The 19,866-nt window shown below is 43.2% G+C and overlaps 1 protein-coding gene across 2 annotated transcripts in view; it reads left to right on the top strand.

The window, feature by feature from the left end:
• Positions 1 to 19,866, top strand: part of RNF149 (ring finger protein 149) — an 88,492-nt gene that overhangs the window by 3,572 nt on the left and 65,054 nt on the right. Inside the window, exon 2 of one of the 2 annotated variants that reach the window (XM_069757604.1) lies at positions 1,523 to 1,723. The exons of the other annotated variant lie outside the window; for it this stretch is intronic. Coding sequence (XP_069613705.1) covers positions 1,523 to 1,723 — 201 coding nt within the window. The remainder of the gene's footprint in view (positions 1 to 1,522; positions 1,724 to 19,866) is intronic. 2 annotated transcript variants of the gene reach the window in all.

Here is a 19,866-nt window from a genome sequence, read left to right as displayed (position 1 = left end):
GGGGTGACAAAGTGGGGGGGGTGTCATTTACTATTTTTTTATTTTGATCACTGAGATAGGTTATATCTCAGTGATCAAAATGCACTTTGGAGCGAATCTGCCGGCCGGCAGATTCGGCGGGCGCACTGCACATGCGCCCGCCATTTTGCAAGATGGCGGCGCCCAGGGAGAAGACGGCCGGACGGACACCGGGACGCCGGGTAAGTATAAGGGGGGGAGATTAGGGCACGGGGGGGGCATCGGAGCACGGGGGGGGGGGCATCGGAGCACGGGGGGGCGGGATCGGAGCACGGGGGGGCAGCCACACTCCGCCCACGCACTTCCGCCCGCTCCCCCGCACTTCCTGCTGCAGCGGTTCTGCACATCAAATCGCAGTAAAACCCGCAGATATATTTTTGATCTGCGGGTTTTACTGCGATTTTGACCTCACAATGGAGGTCTATGGGTGCAGAACCGCTGCGGTTCAGGAAAAAGAAGTGACATGCTCCTTTTTTGCCGCAGCTATTCTGCGCGGCTTTTTAAACGAATTTACGGACCATGTGCACAGCAGTGACTGTTTTCCATAGGGTTACATTGTTATGTACCCTGCATGGAAAACTGCTGCGGAACCGCAGCGGCAATACCGCTGCGGTTCCGCAGTAAAAAACGCACTGTGTGAACATGGCCTAAGGCTGGTTTCAGACAGCAATCCCAGAACAAGACATGATGAAGTTTATAACCAAGAATATGCGTCTTAAGAACAAAATAAAAAACCACTAAATCTCATGGGGAACGTGATGCTGTTATACGGGTAAAAGTTCATGATTTTTCTGAACTTCTTGTACATTGATGACCCATCTCCAAGGCATCAATATCAGGCTGGTGGGGTCCAACACCCAAAATCAGCCGTTATCACCTTTGGTGTTGTCCGAATGTAAATCGTGAACGACGTGGAACTCCACAGTTCCTTACTGTTTCTATTCAGCCACCACCACAGCTCATTGGGTGTGCCAGGTGTCGCACCCCCACCCATCTGATATGGAGCCGATCTCTATACATAGGTCATCAGTGTAGAAGTAGTGCCCAGATTTCACCTTGTGCATTGCAGCAGTAACCTCCTCAGCAGAAATTTACATGTTGCAGACTTCAGATCCACAGCATATGGCACTGAGAATATTCCGCACAGCTTGTGCTTGAGGTTTGTTTTTGTTCTTTTGTCTCAGGCAAAATATTGTAGAATTTCTTCCATCCCATTGGAACCCTAACAATTTCCTAAAATACCTTTGTTCTGACCTTTTTTTTTTTTTAAGAAAGAATTACTTATTTCTTCACATTTAATAAAATTGGGCATAAAAATGACAAAAAGGTGATATTCCCCAGATTTTGCTAATTGTTTTCTGTTGGAAATATTCTCGTGTGGTGTCTCTATAGTAATCCAGCAGTTTCCCAACATAAGCACATTTTGGGTCTCCGGTGATCTGAAAGTAACATATAAGGCTTTGGTTGGTAGATCCTGTCAATAAAGCCTCATCTTGCACCATAGGTACCGATCGGCCCAACCATCATCTGTTCAACAGCTATCTCTCCCGACTCCTTCATACACAGGAGCTATGCCGAGGCTCTAATAGAGTGGCTGCCAGACACCTCCTTTGTCGGCTTATCTCACGGAGAACAAAAGGATTGACGGATGCCAGATTCTTCAGATCCTTGAATTCCACTGATAACAGGCACTTTGAAGAACAAGGTAGATCATGAAGCTAAAATGTTCTGATTTACCTTGTGTGTTGGCAGTCCCTTACCTTTGTGTACTGTTAAAAACCCCAATATAAGTAACTAGCTATTGAACCCGTTCTACGCCCAGGTGGTGAGCATTTATATTGGTATATGGTCTCCATTCTGTCATGTGCTGCTCTATCCTGCGTCCCCATCCTGCCATGTGCTGCTCCATCCTGCGTCCCCATGCTGTCATGTGCTGCTCCATCCTGCGTCCCCATGCTGTCATGTGCTGCTCCATCCTGCGCCCCCATCCTGTCTTGTGCTGCTCCATCCTGCGCCCCCATCCTGTCATGTGCTGCTCCATCCTGCGCCCCATCCTGTCATGTGCTGCTCCATCCTGCGCCCCCATCCTGTCATGTGCTGCTCCATCCTGCGCCCCCATCCTGTCATGTGCTGCTCCATCCTGCGCCCCCATCGTGTCATGTGCTGCTCCATCCTGCGCCCCCATTCTGACATGTGCTGCACCCATCCTGCGCCCCCATTCTGACATGTGCTGCACCCATCCTGCGCCCCCATTCTGACATGTGCTGCACCCATCCTGCGCCCCCATTCTGTCATGTGCTGCTCCATCCTGCGCCCCCATTCTGTCATGTGCTGCACCCATCCTGCGCCCCCATTCTGACATGTGCTGCACCCATCCTGCGCCTCCATTCTGACATGTGCTGCACCCATCCTGCGCCTCCATTCTGACATGTGCTGCACCCATCCTGCGCCTCCATTCTGACATGTGCTGCACCCATCCTGCGCCTCCATTCTGACATGTGCTGCACCCATCCTGCGCCTCCATTCTGACATGTGCTGCACCCATCCTGCGCCTCCATTCTGACATGTGCTGCACCCATCCTGCGCCTCCATTCTGTCATGTGCTACTGCCATCCTGCACCCCCGTTCAGTCATGTGCTGCTCCCATCCTGCGCCACCGTACTTTAATTTGCTGCTTCCATCCATATGCCACATACGCTGATCCATAAAGGTTTATGGCCCCCATAACATGCTCCATAGTATATGCCCCGTACACTGCTCCATAAAGGTTGATGGCCCCCATAAGATGCTCCATAGTATATGCCCCGTACACTGCTCCATAAAGGTTTATGGCCCCCATAAGGTGCTCCATAGTATATGCCCCGTACACTGCTCCATAAAGGTTTATGCCCCCATAAGGTGCTCCATAGTATATGCCCCGTACACTGCTCCATAAAGGTTTATGGCCCCCATAAGATGCTCCATATTATATGCCCCGTACACTGCTGCTGCTTCAGGAATCGGCGCCTTCGCAGTCTGTGCTTTCCGGCGCCATTTTCTTGAAGACACACTGAGGTTTCCAAAAAAATGGCGCCGGAAAGTGCGGACTGCGCATGCGCCGATTGCGGGAGCAGGGAGAAATTCATGGCCCGGAGTCAGGGGGCCTAAAATTCCGGCAGCAGGAGGACCAAGAAAATGGCGGTGGAAAGGAATGGCGTAAGTAACAAATTGCTGTGGCATGAAGTGCCACAGCATAATCAGGGCGCAAATATGTGCACGGTGTCCCCCTGCTCCCGACCCCCTGCTCCCGGCAGTCCGCGCCTTCCGGCCATTTTTTTTTTCCTGACACTATAATGTAACGCTAGGAGCGTCGCGCCTGCGCAGTCTATAAAGGCTTCAGACAGAGTGACGCTCCCAGCGTTATATTATAGATTTGGTTGATATATTTCTGAATATTGATAAAGTAATCAATAATACCACGTCAAGATTCAATCCTCCAACACAACTGCTGGAAATCCAAGAGCTTCACAAGTGAGAATTTCAAGATGTGAAAAATGGCAGAAGAAAAATATTAGAGGTGTATTGCAGCCTGAAGAATTTAGCTGGGACCACCTTTGATCATTAAAACAGTGAATCTTGGTTTTTCTTTTTTTCCTTAGCCGCTAGGATTGAATGGCGCGAAGTACCATAATGAGCCCTGCCTCACCATTCATCGTCTGTAGGACTAAAAAAGAGCCTAGTGCTGTGTTCTGGAGATTGGTGGGGATGCCCATTGATCTCGCATGTGTCACCTACAGTTGTGCTCAAAAGTTTACATACCCCGGCAGTACTTTTGCTTTCTTGGCCTTTTTTTTTTAGAGAATATGAATGATGACACCAAAACCTTTTCTCGACTCATGGTTAGTGGTTGGGTGAAGCCATTTATTGTCAAAATACTGTGTTTTTTCTCTTTAAATTATAATGACAACCCAAAACATCCAAATAACCCTGATAAAAAGTTCATATACCCTGGTGATTTGGGCCTGATAACATGCACAGAAGTTGACACAAATGGGTTTGCATGGCTACTAAAGGTAACATCCTCACCTGTGACATGTTTGCTTGTAATCAGTGTGTGTGCATAAAAGCTGAGTGAGTTTCTGGGATCCAGACAGACTCTTGCATCTTTCATCCAGCCACTGATGTTTCTGGATTGTGAGTCATGGTGAAAGCAAAAAAATTGTCAACAGCTCTACGGGAAAAGGTAGTTGAACTGTATAAAACAGGAAAGGGATACAAAAAGATATCCAAGGAATTGATAATGCCAGTCAGCAGCGCTCAAACTGTAATTAACAAATGGAAAATCAGGGGCTCTGTAAAAACAAAACCACGGTCAGGTAGATCGACAAAAATGTCATTCACAACTGCCAGGAAAATTGTTCGGGATGCAAAGAAAGACCCACAAATAACATCAGCTGAAATACAGGACTCTCTGAAAACTAGCGGTGTGGCTGTTTCAAGATGTACAATAAGGAAGCACTTGATGAAAAATGGGCTGCATGGTTGTGTTGCCAGAAGAAAACCATTACTGTGCAAATTCCACAAAGTATCTCACCTACAATATGCAAAACAGCACAGAGACAAGCCTCAAAACTTCTGGAACAAGGTAATTTGGAGTGATGAGACCAAAATTTAACTTTTTGTCCACAACCATAAATGTTACATTTGGAGAGGTCAAGAAGGCCTATGATGAAAGGAACACCATTCCTACTGTAAAGCATGGATGTGGATCGCTGATGTTTTGGAGATGTGTGAGCTACAAAAGCACAGGAAGCTTAGTCAAAGTTGAAGGAAAGATGAATGCATCACGTTATCAGCAAATACTGGAGGCAAATTTGCAATCATCAGTCTGGAAGCTGTGCATGGGACGTGCTAGGACGTTCCAACATGACAACGATCCAAAACACAAGGCCAAGTCGACCTGTCATTGTCTACAGCAGAACAAAGTGAAGGTTCTGGAGTGGCCATCTCCGTCTCCTGACCTCAATACAACTGAGCCACTCTGGGGAGATCTCAAGTGCGCAGTTCATGCTAGACAACCCAGGAATTTGCAGGATCTGGAGGCTTTTTGCTGGTCAGCTTTACCATCTGAGAAAATAAAGAACATCATCCACAACTACCACAAAATACTTCAAGCTGTCATTGATGTTGAAGGGGTCAATACACGGTATTAAGAAATGGGGTATGTGAACTTTTGATCAGGGACATTTGGATGTTTTAGGTTGTCATTGTGATTTAAAAAGAGAAAACACATTAGTTTTGACAATAAATGGCTTCACCCAACCACTAACCATGAGTAGAGAAAAAATTTTGGTGTTATCATTCATAGTCTCTCAAAAAATGGCCAAGAATGCAAAAATTCTGCCGGGGTATGTAAACTTTTGAGCACAACTGTATATGGAGGGGTGATAAATGTTTCTGGCTGAAATACACCTTAACCTTTAGTTCCATTAATTCCTGCAGTTCTTTAATACTTAATGTACATGTTTACAATGTGGAATGTTGTTTTCCAATAGACTTGCTGGGCGATAATACTGATGAAGAACACCATCGCCCCCCTAAACTCATTCAGGCTTTGATAAGGATTTAGGTGATCATTTAATTGCTAAAATCCTCATCCTAGCCACTAACATTCTACTCAATCTGCAGATAAATGGGGTATATGTTTAACATTCACATCTGCGATTGTTTTTGCCTGTGCTATGGAAAAAAAATCATGCATGGGAATAGCTGGGGATTAGATCCATCATATCTAGTTTGACCTTGAAATGGCTCATAGTAAAGTTAGATCATGAGCAGGCCATAGCATGTTTATGTCAAGAGACTTGTCTCCATTATGATGACTTACTAAACAGTTTTTCTCATGTGTTCTTAAAACTGATAGCACATCGACCCATAAGGGTTTAAACAGAGCTTGTCACTACCAAGAATGCTATTTCCCTGCAGATATAGTTGTGATCAGCAAGTAAATAGCGTTTAAAAGGGTTTTTCCTTTTAAATAAAAATGAGTTCCACAATTGGATGTTTGCAAAAAAAATGTTCCTGTGCTGAGATAATCTTAGATCTAAGGGGATTGAAGAGAGTTATACGTCATGCATGCTCCTCTGGAAAATTAAATATACAAATTGTCTCTTCCGAGATGAAGAGGACTAAAACTCTAGTGCCATCTAATGGATGTAGCAATCCCAATAGTCAATATCTAGTCTTGCCATATGATTTAGGATTAAAGCCAAACCATAATCTCATTTTATAGATACGCTGTTTTGGGATATTGCCCCTCATCAGTGCTAAGTATGAGATCTAATTTGGCTAGGTGAGACGCTTAAGATTGGGATCTAAGAGGTAACTCTTCTCCTTGTGGAGAGTGAAAAGCCAGGCCTGGCATGTCAGAGTGAGGAGTCTTATACGCCATGGATGCCTGAAACATCATATATGCAAAAATTTTTTTTTTGGTTTGGTTGATGAAAATTAACTTTGTCTGTGAGAAAACCCCTTTAAATCATGTGTGGCTGTACAGTGAGTTGTGAGTGTAAGCCAGCAGCTAAATGGAGAACATAACCTCGTTTTCTCCCTGTAGCTGCTAATTTACTGACAGATTCCCTGTAAAACATTCACTAAGAAACCAGAGGCAAAGCAGAATGGAGTGGGGTTTAACCTTTCCAACAATACCTATTTCATTGCTGTCCAATGCTGTTTCACACCGAAAATTATTCTTTTGTTTATGCAAATAAGCCTCATGTGCACTTTTAGTACTCAGGCTTGCTTAACCCATCACACGCTTCCTGATTGACAGTGGAGAAAGAGACTCTGGTACATGAAGTCACTCTGCTCTGCATAGTCAATCAAGGAGAGGTGGACAATGGCAGCATGGAGAAGCGAAGAGCAGCCGAGGACTGTAAGTGCACGAATATGCCCACCAGTACACTTGGAGCTAATTTGCATATGACTGAAAGTCAACTTTTGTTTGACTCGATCCTACTTTAACGCTTTTTTTTTTAAAATTAAGTCTTAATGACCGTTTCTCTTTAAATGCTATCTACATGCACATGTCGTGTTCAGCCAACGTTTCCTTTCTGTGTATATGAGAGTACACAACGTGGTTAGCAATCCTCCCTTCCCAAGTGTGTGTACAAGCTGAGAGATGGCCGCCTGACATCCGTGGCGTTACAGCCAGGTTGTACTGTGGTGTTTGCCTGGCTTTTTACATAGAATGTTGCACTGTTTTATGTGTGTTTAGGGTTCTTCTCCAGATGATATCATTCAGTATTGTTGTTTTGTAGAAGGTGTTTGTCCTTGGAGAGGGAGCAGACAAAGCTATTTGTGTGTGAGAACAATGGAGCTGCAGCAAGGAAACATCTGGGGACTGATAAGTGTCCTGATCTGAATTCATGGATGCAGACAGGAACATCTCATTTTCTTTAAATCAAGTTGCATCCCAAAATTATCATTTTATTATTTTTGGATGTAAAAGAACACAAATCTGTGGCAGGGTGGCTGGATTTATGCTTGCCGACTGCAACATAAAGACCTCTGATCAGGCACATGTAATGTGATCGGTGGTCGTGTTTAGACAGGCTGACTGCACCTTATTGCACACAGAGCAGTCGTTAATACGATCATTCTGTCTGCATAGAATATCATTGTGACAGCGCAGGGCTTGTTTTACACAGCACAGATTACACAGATTCTCTGCCTCAAAGTAAGAGCAGGAGGATGGCAGTCAGAAACCGGGGGAGGGATAGATGCCTATCGGACCGGGCCAGCAGGCTATACATAGGGTGCAGGAGAGTTTAAAAATGTTTTGGTGGTTTATACAGGTGGGGTTACATACCCATTTATGAAATGCAGCACAGACACAGATTATTCCTGGTGTCAGGTTCCCTTTAAGCCCCCCATAGACATTTGACTAATGTTGGCCGACAGTCTAAGGGCTCATACAGACGTCCATGGATCTTGGTCCAATCACAAACCGCAGTGAAAGTACCTAACACAGGTTTCCCAACCAAAATGTGACAGCCTCATAGAAATATATGAAGCTGTAATGCTTCAGTTGGGAAACCCGCGGTCCAGTCCATGCACTGCAGTCCATGATCAGACCGAGATCCATGGACGTCTGCATGACTACTTAAAGGGATTTCCCCACGAACAAAGTTTAATTTTAAAGTTCATTTTAATCAATAGATCTTGGAATAATAATAATTTCCACAATTGGATGTGTTTACATTACTGTAAATGTCCCTGTGCTGAGATAATCTTATAAATGTGCCCCTGCTGTGTACTGTGTAATGGCCGTGTCCATGCAGGAACATGGTCTGATCAGCACGGTGGCGCAGTGGATTGCACAGCAGCCTTGCAGCACTGGAGTCCTGGGTTCTAATCCCACCCAGGACAACATCTGCAAAGAGTTTGTATGTTCTCTCCGTGTTTGCGTGGGTTTCCTCCGGGTTCTCCGGTTTCCTCCCACATTCCAAAAGACATACTGATAGGGATTCTAGATTGTGAGCCCCAATGGGGACAGTGATGATAATGTGTGCAAAAACTGTAAAGCGCTGCGGAATATGTTAGCGCTATATAAAAATAAAGATTATTATTATTATTATTATTATCACAGCTCCTGGGCAGCAGAGGGAGAAAAGAGTATACAGACAGGACAGCAGGGGAGGAAGCAAAAGAGTATAGACAGGACAGCAGGGAGGAAGCAAAAGAGTATACAGACAGGACAGCATGGGAGCACAGCTGATTCTTTTTCTGAGATAAAGCATTTCCCGCTGCTGTGTATAGGAGAGTTGGGGCGAGATAGATGATGTCCGGATCATCGATCACCTGACAGCTATCTAATGTGTATCGGGGGCTTTATTCTGTAGTGTCCTTTGAGTGTTTTTTCTTGCAAATTGACCAAGATAATATTGAACCACAGACATTGGACTGTAGGGAATAATATGAGGCATTTACCTATCATCAAGACAGCATAAATGTGTAAAATAAAGTAAGAACACAAGGCTAGTTATACAATTCCAGGTCTAGACATGACTTTACCTTCCATAACATAACTGTATGTATGTATATATAGTATGTATATATAATATATATATTATTTTGCATAGTGATTCAAGGACTACAAATGAAAAATGAAATTCCTGGAAACGTCGATGTTTTTTTTTTTGTTTGTTTGTTTTTTCAGATAACTGATGCATCCACTAACATACACCATTGCATAGTTTTTGGGGATTAATATCCATCTTTCCACATACCTTGAACGATATGTAATCCTGCAGTTTAATTTATCGTAATAAAAATTATAATATGCTTATTACTAAGCCATGCTGCATCTGGGACATGAACGTCATGAAATTCTGTTTGTGCTTCTGCAAAAATTAAAGTGGAAATTTTTTATAGTGTTGCTGAAAAAAAAAAAAACAGGAAAAAGATATTTTGGTATTTGAACATACAGTAATTGTCAGCCATTTGTGCTCCTCTACTCCTGCCCCTTTTTGCATTTGCCACCCACAATTATTTAAAAATTGCTGCAATGGTGATGATGCAGATGGAGGAAGACATACAGGATGTGCACAGGGTCATCATGCATGAGACATCTGTTCTCCATATGGGCCAAGTCTATAACCTCTTGCACTGCGCTGTACCCTGGTCAAATGATGTTTGCTCATCTCCTGCAAATAGAAAAGCGCAGGCAGAACCAACGCTCCTGCTCCCGGACTCGCACATATGGCTTCTGTGCCTATGTCACAGCCTGCACTGATGAAGGGTGGCAGTGTGACTGTTGCCCAGCAGCTGGTTCACTTGTCAGTCATCAGCTTAGTGCCTGTAGCTGTACACGTATATTGTTAGACGGCCATCTTAAAAACCCCACTTTTTTTTTTAATAAAATTGCCAGACATGCCTCATAGTGTAGGTTCTTACCACAGAGGTTGCATTGTCGGTGGCAGGTGGGTTCAGCAATCGGATCAAACTGTGCTAAGTAACTAACCGAGGGTCTTCAGCGTGCTTGAATAATATGTTCAAGTCTTTGCCGCAGCATGTCTCGTGGCTGTTCGACAGCTGCAACACATGCAGGGATTGCCTAACAAACAGGAGACCCCTGCATATTGCTGCGGCTGTCAAACAGCCACAGGGCCTTAAACATATTTTTCGAGCATGCCGAAGACACACTATTGGCACTCGAGCATGCTCAGATAGCACCTCATCCCTGCACGTTCGCTCATCACTAATGCTAGTTAGACAGCAACAAAACATGTGGAGATTGCCCTAGTATATCAGGCAATCCCCACATGTCTTGTGGCAGTCTAACTTCCGTGAAACATGCGGCCACAGGGGCTCGATCGTGTCACTCGAGCACCCGCGATGCTCTGGTAAATGTGATTTACTAATTAAGTGTATTTAGAAATGTATTTATGTCATTTCCTGTTAGTTATTTTTTATTTCTATTCTTGGAGAACCCCTTTAACTAGCTTTTATTGGTACAAACAGGAAAACGGGTATGTTATAGGCTACGTTCACACTAGCGTTGTGCGCCGCTGCGTCGGCGACGCAACGCACAACGCACCGAAACGCGTGCAAACGCACGCAAAAACACTGCGTTTTTCGACGCGTGCGTCGTTTTTTGACGAAAATCGGACGCAAGAAAAATGCAACTTGTTGCGTTTTCTTGGTCCGACGCTAGCGTAAAAAAAGACGCACGTGTCGGAAAACGCAACAAGCAAAAACGCATGCGTCCCCCATGTTAAACATAGGGGCGCATGACGCGTGCGTCGCCGCTGCGTCGCCCGACGCTAGCGCGACGCACACTAGCCGAACGCTAGTGTGAACGTAGCCTTAGGTGTATTGAAACGTACTGCTTTAGTTATGAATATGTCTGTCATTGAGAATAATTAAGAAAAATCCATATACGGTATGTCTTTCATATAAGGATCAAACAACACGATCAGCTATGTTTTTGTATATCCCCAAAAAATCCGATGTAAACCTGACACAACGTACAGAAAAGGACATTATTTTGACCATTTTGTGCCTGTTTTAGTCTTTGGATACACTACTATGTGCGGTGTCTGAATACAGCTTTTAACAATTCAGGCATTTGTGTCCAGGGAAAGCATTGTACAAATGTGAACCTAGTCTTAGCTCTACCTCGTGAGGTACTAAGCTAAAACGTCAATCGTGTTTGCACCAGTCAAGGCCATTCCCTCATAATGTCTGTATTTTTGGCTGAGGTGAAACGCGCCTCTCTCCACATCCTGGTACAGCTTCCAGGAAAACAACTTAAAATATCCCTCGTAAGTCATTTTTAGGCCGTTTTTGTGAGATTTTTAGTAACTTACTTTGTATACACCAGTTATTTGTGCTGAAATGACGGTTTAGACTTGTGTCCACATCCTTAGGCATGAGGAGGCTGTTTCCTGTGTTGGCACAGAGTAAACTTAGGCTTATGACCACAGTTGTATCATGAAGGAGTAGTCAGTAATTTTCATGGTTGTATGTGTTGGATTCTTCTAATGTGATACCTGGGATGATGATGAACCTTGGTTTGGATGGTCTCGAATGCTTCTGTACGTTATTAGATTTCAGCTTTGAATAGCAGAACGGTATCTGAGCTTTTCAGCTTCACTTTTCTGTACAGGTGACACGGATACATTTACCTGAGCACTTGTGGTGAACCCGACCTCAGGCGCTGCTGATAAAATATTTATATGCTGGGATCAGGCTTTCTCTCCAAAACTTTCTTCAGAGTCTCATTATTCAGAAATGTCCTTTCAATTTTACACTCTCCATCAATAGTGTAGTGTGAAACAATGGTCTTCCATCAATTTTCCCAGTGCCCTGATCTACTCCACCAGGTAATGTCCACATGGCGTCTTTCTCAAATGGGTTCCAGGTGCTCAATGAACATTAAAGGTACCGTCACACTAGACGATATCGCTAGTGATCCGTGACGTTGCAGCGTCCTCGCTAGCGATATCGTCCAGTGTGACAGGCAGCAGCGATCAGGCCCCTGCTGTGCTGTCGCTGGTCGGGGAAGAAAGTCCAGAACTTTATTTCGTCGCTGGACTCCCCGCAGACATCGCTGAATCGGCGTGTGTGACACCGATTCAGCGATGTCTTCACAGTGCAGAGCACAGCGCTGGAGGACAGACGGCTGTAGGTAAGTATGTAGTGTTTGTTTTTTTTTACTTTTAGGATGGTAACCAGGGTAAACATCGGGTTACTAAGCGCGGCCCTGCGCTTAGTTACCCGATGTTTACCCTGGTTACCGGCATCGTTGGTCGCTGGAGAGCGGTCTGTGTGACAGCTCTCCAACGACCAAACAGCGACGCTGCAGCGATCCGGATCGTTGTCGGTATCGCTGCAGCGTCGCTAAGTGTGACGGTACCTTAAGTGATAAACATGTGATGTCGAAATGACTTGCTTTGTAACTGCGTTAGCCTAATACAGGTCCTTCTCAAAAAATTAGCATATAGTGTTAAATTTCATTATTTACCATAATGTAATGATTACAATTAAACTTTCATATATTATAGATTCATTATCCACCAACTGAAATTTGTCAGGTCTTTTATTGTTTTAATACTGATGATTTTGGCATACAACTCCTGATAACCCAAAAAACCTGTCTCAATAAATTAGCATATTTCACCCATCCAATCAAATAAAAGTGTTTTTTAATAACAAACAAAAAAACCATCAAATAATAATGTTCAGTTATGCACTCAATACTTGGTCGGGAATCCTTTGACAGAAATGACTGCTTCAATGCGGCGTGGCATGGAGGCAATCAGCCTGTGACACTGCTGAGATGTTATGGAGGCCCAGGATGCTTCAATAGCGGCCTTAAGCTCATCCAGAGTGTTGGGTCTTGCGTCTCTCAACTTTCTCTTCACAATATCCCACAGATTCTCTATGGGGTTCAGGTCAGGAGAGTTGGCAGGCCAATTGAGCACAGTAATACCATGGTCAGTAAACCATTTACCAGTGGTTTTGGCACTGTGAGCAGGTGCCAGGTCGTGCTGAAAAATGAAATCTTCATCTCCATAAAGCATTTCAGCCGATGGAAGCATGAAGTGCTCCAAAATCTCCTGATAGCTAGCTGCATTGACCCTGCCCTTGATGAAACACAGTGGACCAACACCAGCAGCTGACATGGCACCCCACACCATCACTGACTGTGGGTACTTGACACTGGACTTCAGGCATTTTGGCATTTCCTTCTCCCCAGTCTTCCTCCAGACTCTGGCACCTTGATTTCCGAATGACATGCAAAATTTGCTTTCATCAGAAAAAAGTACTTGGGACCACTTAGCAACAGTCCAGTGCTGCTTCTCTGTAGCTCAAAAGTGGCTTTACCTGGGGAATGCGGCACCTGTAGCCCATTTCCTGCACACGCCTGTGCACGGTGGCTCTGGATGTTTCCACACCAGACTCAGTCCACTGCTTCCTCAGGTTCCCCAAGGTCTGCAATCGGTCCTTCTCCACAATCTTCCTCAGGGTCCGGTCTCCTCTTCTCGTTGTACAGCGTTTTCTGCCACATTGTTTCCTTCCATCAGACTTACCATTGAGGTGCCTTGATACAGCACTCTGGGAACAGCCTATTTGTTGAGAAATTTCTTTCTGGGTCTTACCCTCTTGCTTGAGGGTGTCAATGATGGCCTTCTTGACATCTGTCAGGTCGCTAGTCTTACCCATGATGGGGGTTTTGAGTAATGAGCCAGGCAGGGAGTTTATAAAAGCCTCAGGTATATTTTGCATGTGTTTAGAGTTAATTAGTTGATTCAGAAGATTAGGGTAATAGGTCGTTTAGAGAACCTTTTCTTGATATGCTAATTTATTGAGACAGGTTTTTTGGGTTATCAGGAGTTGTATGCCAAAATCATCAGTATTAAAACAATAAAATACCTGACAAATTTCAGTTGGTGGATAATGAATCTATAATATATGAAAGTTTAATTGTAATCATTACATTATGGTAAATAATGAAATTTAACACTATATGCTAATTTTTTGAGAAGGACCTGTAGATGTGGCCTAACTTCTGACCGCTATCTTATATGTAGAATAATAACAAAAAAGATACTTGTGCAAAGCCACAGGAAAAAAGACCCCCAAAACGTCTTCCTCTTTAAAATATAAGCAGATATGCATGAGGGACCTGACAGATCCCCTTTAAGATAATATACAAAACAACATTAAAATGGCTTTTTACTTTGGGCATTTTAGTTTTCGTTTTTTTTTGTTTGAAGGTTCTAACTTGACAATTGCACATGGAATATCATATTATCGGTGGTTTGTAAAGGATCATACACTACCGATAACAAAGACTATTAAATTAGCTTAAAAATCATCGCATTCAACAACCAAGTGTTTTGCTTGTTAGTCAGGTATTAGCAAGTCTATTTACCAAATTGTAATTATCTGCCCACCTAAATGCAGCAAAAAAATGGCCATACACAATAATATTGTCTGACAATTTCAATGTGTATGATGGTATCCTGACATTCTCCCGAAGGATTTCTCCATGCCCTAACTTTCTTTCTTTCTTGGGTGCAATAAGCTGTCACTAGATGGCCAAGCCGTACTCCTCTCTGCCCGTCGTGAACACCTACAAACTCAGCAGAGCCAAATATGTGTGTGCATTGGCAATTCTAGTGCAATAACTGATGGCCGAGCAAGTGTTTGGCAAACACCTATCTAAAATATGGCCTGCTTAGAGGGGTTGTCCATGCCATTAATACTGATGGCTTATCGTTAGGATAGGTCATCAATGTCTGATCGGTGGGGGTGTGACACCTGGTATCCCCACTAATTGGCTGCTTCGGTGCCAGTGGCTGTCGGAAGTGCTTCATTAAAGAGCTGAACAGCTCCATCAACTGAATAGTGGCAGCAGTTGGGTACTGTATATCTGCCCCTATTCGAATCAATAAGGGGGTAAATGTGCCGTACCCTGCCAAAGGCACTATTCCAATAATGGAGCTGTGCTGTGAAGCTCTACAACTTAGCACTTTCAGTTGGCACCAGAAACAGCTGATTGGCAGGGGTACCAGATGTCTCCCCACCGACCAGACATTGATGACCTGTTCTAATGATAGGCCATCGATATTAACGTCCCAGACAACTTGCGTTATGCAGCTGTTATATACTAAGACTAATTAAAGGTCCTGAAGAGCCAACCATTCTTAATTCACTTAGAAAAACCTAAGTTTCTGCTTGTTTTTATACTTCAATGTGTTTTCTGTTTTGTTAGTGACTAGAATATACTTTGACATTTATTTTATTTCACTTTGCCCTTTTTAAAATGCTGTATTCCTGAATGTAGCTTTGCTCTCAAGGTTACTAAAATTTTCAAGACCTGCAGAAATCATCAGGGTTATTTTCATCTACTGATTGATTGCCGACTTCTATGTGGTTAAAATCAGTGTGTAAATAGACTTGGTCAAGATTGGTCTCCTAATCGATGCACTTAGTCATAAAATCTAAACATTAATGGCCTCTAAGTAAGGTCACCCTCCTGCATGGCTAAGGAAAAGTTCTTCATAGAATGATCCTAATATTTTCTCAGTTCCCTCCGCAGTTTTATAGAACTAAGTGGTTGAAATTGTATTAACTTACACGTACCGCAAATAGGAAAATGTGCCTTTCTTGCCTTTCTTTAATGCATTAGTGGCAGTATGGCAGATCGCAGTCTTCTGGTAGACCACAGCCATGAAGATGTTTCTTGCTGGCTTCAACACCAAAGTGAGACGCTTCTTTACTGCGGGTTTGGTTGATTGGATTCGGCCCAGCAATCAGTAACTGTGGCTGCTGTTAGAATGGTAGGGCAAAAAAAATTCCAATACATTTTTATTTTTTTTTTTTATTTTTTAGCAGCGTTGTTCCCATGTGCCTGTCCCAGGCTCTGTGGTAGATCACATAATTAAGAGCTCATTCACATTGTACTGCCTGCCGCTGAAAACGAATAACACGTGTTCGCCAATTGCCGATCATTTAATAGCCTGTTTACACAGGCTGACCGTGCTTTCCAGAATCATTGCTTTTAGATTGTTCCGTGCAGGGAGGCTGTCGATAATCTCGGCAGCACATGTCCTGTTTAAACAGGACAAGGTGCTTCTGAGACTGATGATTTGTAAACAAGCAAAATTTGATTTTTAAGCCTGCTTTACTCGCCCTCCCCGTATTCAGCCCTTGCTTACAGTACGAAATGGTATGAATCCAATGACTGACCACACACCAACTAGATTAGTGGCACCACTCCAGTGCTGAAATAAAAAAAGCAAAAAACGCTGGAGTGGCGCTTTAAGAGGCTTGCACCTCTTAGTGAATCGGGAGTCTCTGACTCCAAAATGCACTTTCATCAAGGGTGGCAAGAAAATCACTGGTCTTGATGAATCCAGGCCTTAAGTGTCAATGTATAAAAACATTAAATCTGCAGCCTTCAGTAAAAAAGAATAAATGAGATGAAGCTGATGTAACTAGGATTCAGGTGTTCTGTGTTTTTTTTATTCGTCCTAATATTCAGACGCATCCAGTTATGTCTGGAGTAGCTCAGTTTTTTCATGAGCTGGCAGTGTTATATCAATGGTAGTCTTTCATGGCCATTTTATTTTTTTTTAATTCTCTGTGATCTTCATTTATAATTTGAGACAAGGAGGATTGAATATGAGATCTCGTATCCATCAGCATGTTACACATTGTGAGAATCTGTGCACAAATAAATAAACAAATGTTGAGCTTCGTTCAAGGCGGCTCTTTTGTTTGATGGTGTGCCAATTAAGAGAGGGTAGTCATATGAAGAAAGCTTAGCTGCGGGCTCGGCTCATAAATGTTACACAAAGACTTTTGTTCTAAGAGAATTTTAGAACAATCTGTTCCAGGCAGATTTAGCACCAAATGTGGTGACAAGGTTATTATCTGTTATTTCTGATGATTGAGGTACTGTAATGTAGCAAAATTGCATCAGTTGATGCTGGAATTGCCTTAGCAGTATGTGCCCAAGATTGAGGAAGAATGTGACTTCCTAAGGAAATGGCATTCTGAAAATCTATACGCTTCAGAACTCCTACATCAATGTTTGCTTTAAAGCACCCCTCCAGCGTTTTTTATTCCAGCACTGGAGTGGTGCCACTAATGTAAGGTCCCTGACACTTGTATTATACTCACCAACCGCCATCTTCAGATCTTCCTGCAACTTGTGACCGCAACTGCTAACTGACCGAAAGTCAGAGTGACCGTTATGGTCACAAGCTCTCAATGTAAGTCTGTGGGAGCCTTGTTCTGGCCTCATAGACTTACATTGAGTAGTCTCACCCAGCAAACATTGGAGCGATCCAGAAGGTCACCAATTTCTGTAGACCAACCAGAGGTGCGCTGGTAAAAAGGGAAGATGGCAGCTGGTGAGTATAAGACTAGGTGCAAGGAATTTAGATGAGGAGCACCACTCCAACCATTCAATTAAGCGCTGGAGTGCTGCTTTATTTGGACAAGGAACATGACTATGTTTAAACTAGAGATTTGTAACCGTCAGATGCCTGACGACACCACATTAGGATATAAGTGATCATTGCAGTCTACCTGGAGACTTCAGGAGCAGCAAAGCTAAACTGTTGGGGCTCATTCAGACATCAGTTTTCCTCGTACCTCAAGTTATATCCATGTTTTTCATGGGTAGCACTCAAACCTCTAATCTATGGTGCTGTTTACATATCTGTGTATTTTCGAAGACTGAGGGATCTGCACAGCATCATGGCGATATGTCCGACTTTCCTCAGGGTCTCCGATCAAACTTATCAAACTTGCCAATGCGAGTCTGTGGGTTCATGAAAGAACATTTTTTTCTAACATCCTAAAACAACTGTTGAAATGCTAAAAACTGACATACGGATCAAACTTTGATGAAATCCTGATGGAACATGGAGCAATTTTCTCTCCACTTATATCGATTGTGTTTTTTGCATATATTTTTTTGTTTCTTTAGTGTGTTTGTTACATGACTTTCTAACCTTTTTTTCTGCTGTGGTTTTTGTCTCCTTGGTTTATCAGGGTTTTGAATAAAGCTGCTTTGTTTTGGATACTTTGTGTTGCTAGCTTTGGTAAAACTTTGAGTCATGTATGGATTACAAGTGTATTTTTAGTCTGTAGATTTTACTCATCTCATTCAAGTCTATGGAGAAAATGTAGAAATAAATCACGTTTATCGCTCAGAGAAATTGACATGTAGCGGATTTGGAACCACAGGTCGGCTTATGCTGTGTTAACATAAAAACAAAATCACAGTGAACATGAGCTTTCTGAAAATCCAGTTCATTTGACTGTAAGACGCTGCGATAGGCCACATTCAGTATTTGTAAGCCAAAATCAGGAGAGTAAGAGTATAATAGAAACATGTCACCACTTCTTCAATTTTGAGCCAAGCCTGGTTTTGGGTTACAATTACTGACTAAATACCGAACATTTGAACGTGGCCTTAGGATTTGATCCCATCTTTATGATCTTTTTAAATCCTGTTTAGCCTAACTGAACAGTCATGTGTATGTAGCCTTTGTAGAAGACAAACATAGATTAAGGCCATCATATATAGCCATGGTCCAACTCGGGCACCACAGTTGGTACAGTGCTGGCTCCAAACATACTTTTTTAGTTCTTAAAATTCTACTTTAAATCAAATACAGTAATGCTTTGTCTAGGCTGAAACATTGGACTGTATATTGAAACCTTTATCTTCCACTTACTTACATCTTATGGGAGCAGTACCAGGGGCATGTGTGGCAGCCAAATATTAACAAAATATAGAGAATCTTTTAATATTGTGTGAATTAAATAACAAGAAGTCCTATTTTGGCAGCGGTAGATGTCAGAGCTTGAACAGATGGATCAGTGTTCATTGAAAGAATGGCCTAACCTTGTGCTTGGCACATGGGCACCATCATGTCCTTGTGTATATTCTGAGTGGGCAGAGCCGATACTGTGCAGGTTTCCTCTTCAGCACTGTACTGACATGCCTTGTTTTCCACTATTGTGCTCAGTTCTTTTTCTCTATGCATGCAGTTCCACTACCATCTTAACTTTTCTGTTTATTATTAGACTTAGGGCGCATACCCATCACCATAAAAGAAAAAATCGGTCTAATATTTTTCCTGAAAAGTAGGATGTGTCATGCAATTTTCATGCGAGTATAGTCTGATTTTTATAACCTAGCACCCGATTGACATCCAAATGACATATGATTGTAATCCATATGTAATTCGATTTTAACATGAGCTTTTAAGTAGAGCAATTCTGTCATTTAAACATAGTTTTCTAAGGAAATATTCTTATGCATGTGTGACGCCCAAGAGACCGGGGTACCCAGCACCGGACCAATGGGGTCTGTCTCTTGAGGGGTATGTCACGGGTGGCTTGACCCGGTGCTGTGGCCTCAGGCAATGCACAGTGTAAAGGGTATCGTGAGGGAACAGACACTTACTTGATCAGCAGCAGGTTCTCCCAGCGGTGATGATCCCGATCCTAGATAGATGGCTATTGTCCAAATGAAAGACTGAGGCACTGAAACATTTAACCAATTTACTTCAACATAAAGGGATTTACAACCAGTCCTGTCACCGGAGTCTGTATGGGAACTCTGAGTTACTTTGACCTTGCTGGGGTCTTCGCCTCTTATTGTACGCAGTTTCTGTATGGCCCTGCTGCTGTATGTGAACTGGCTGCCGGCCCAATCTGTCCCCTCGGGGCCCTGGTTCGACGGGCAACCCGAGTCCTTTTATCGGCTTACCCCCTCCAGGAGTACCGCTGAACTCTGTGTCTGTTGCTGCGTCCGGCCCTAGTGAAGCTGAT

This window comes from Ranitomeya imitator, chromosome 3 (genome assembly GCF_032444005.1).
Source record: "Ranitomeya imitator isolate aRanImi1 chromosome 3, aRanImi1.pri, whole genome shotgun sequence".
NCBI classification, from domain to species: Eukaryota; Metazoa; Chordata; class Amphibia; order Anura; family Dendrobatidae; genus Ranitomeya; species Ranitomeya imitator.
The sequence above is the reverse complement of the archived record's forward strand: the minus strand, read 5'-3'. Positions and strand labels throughout refer to the sequence as shown.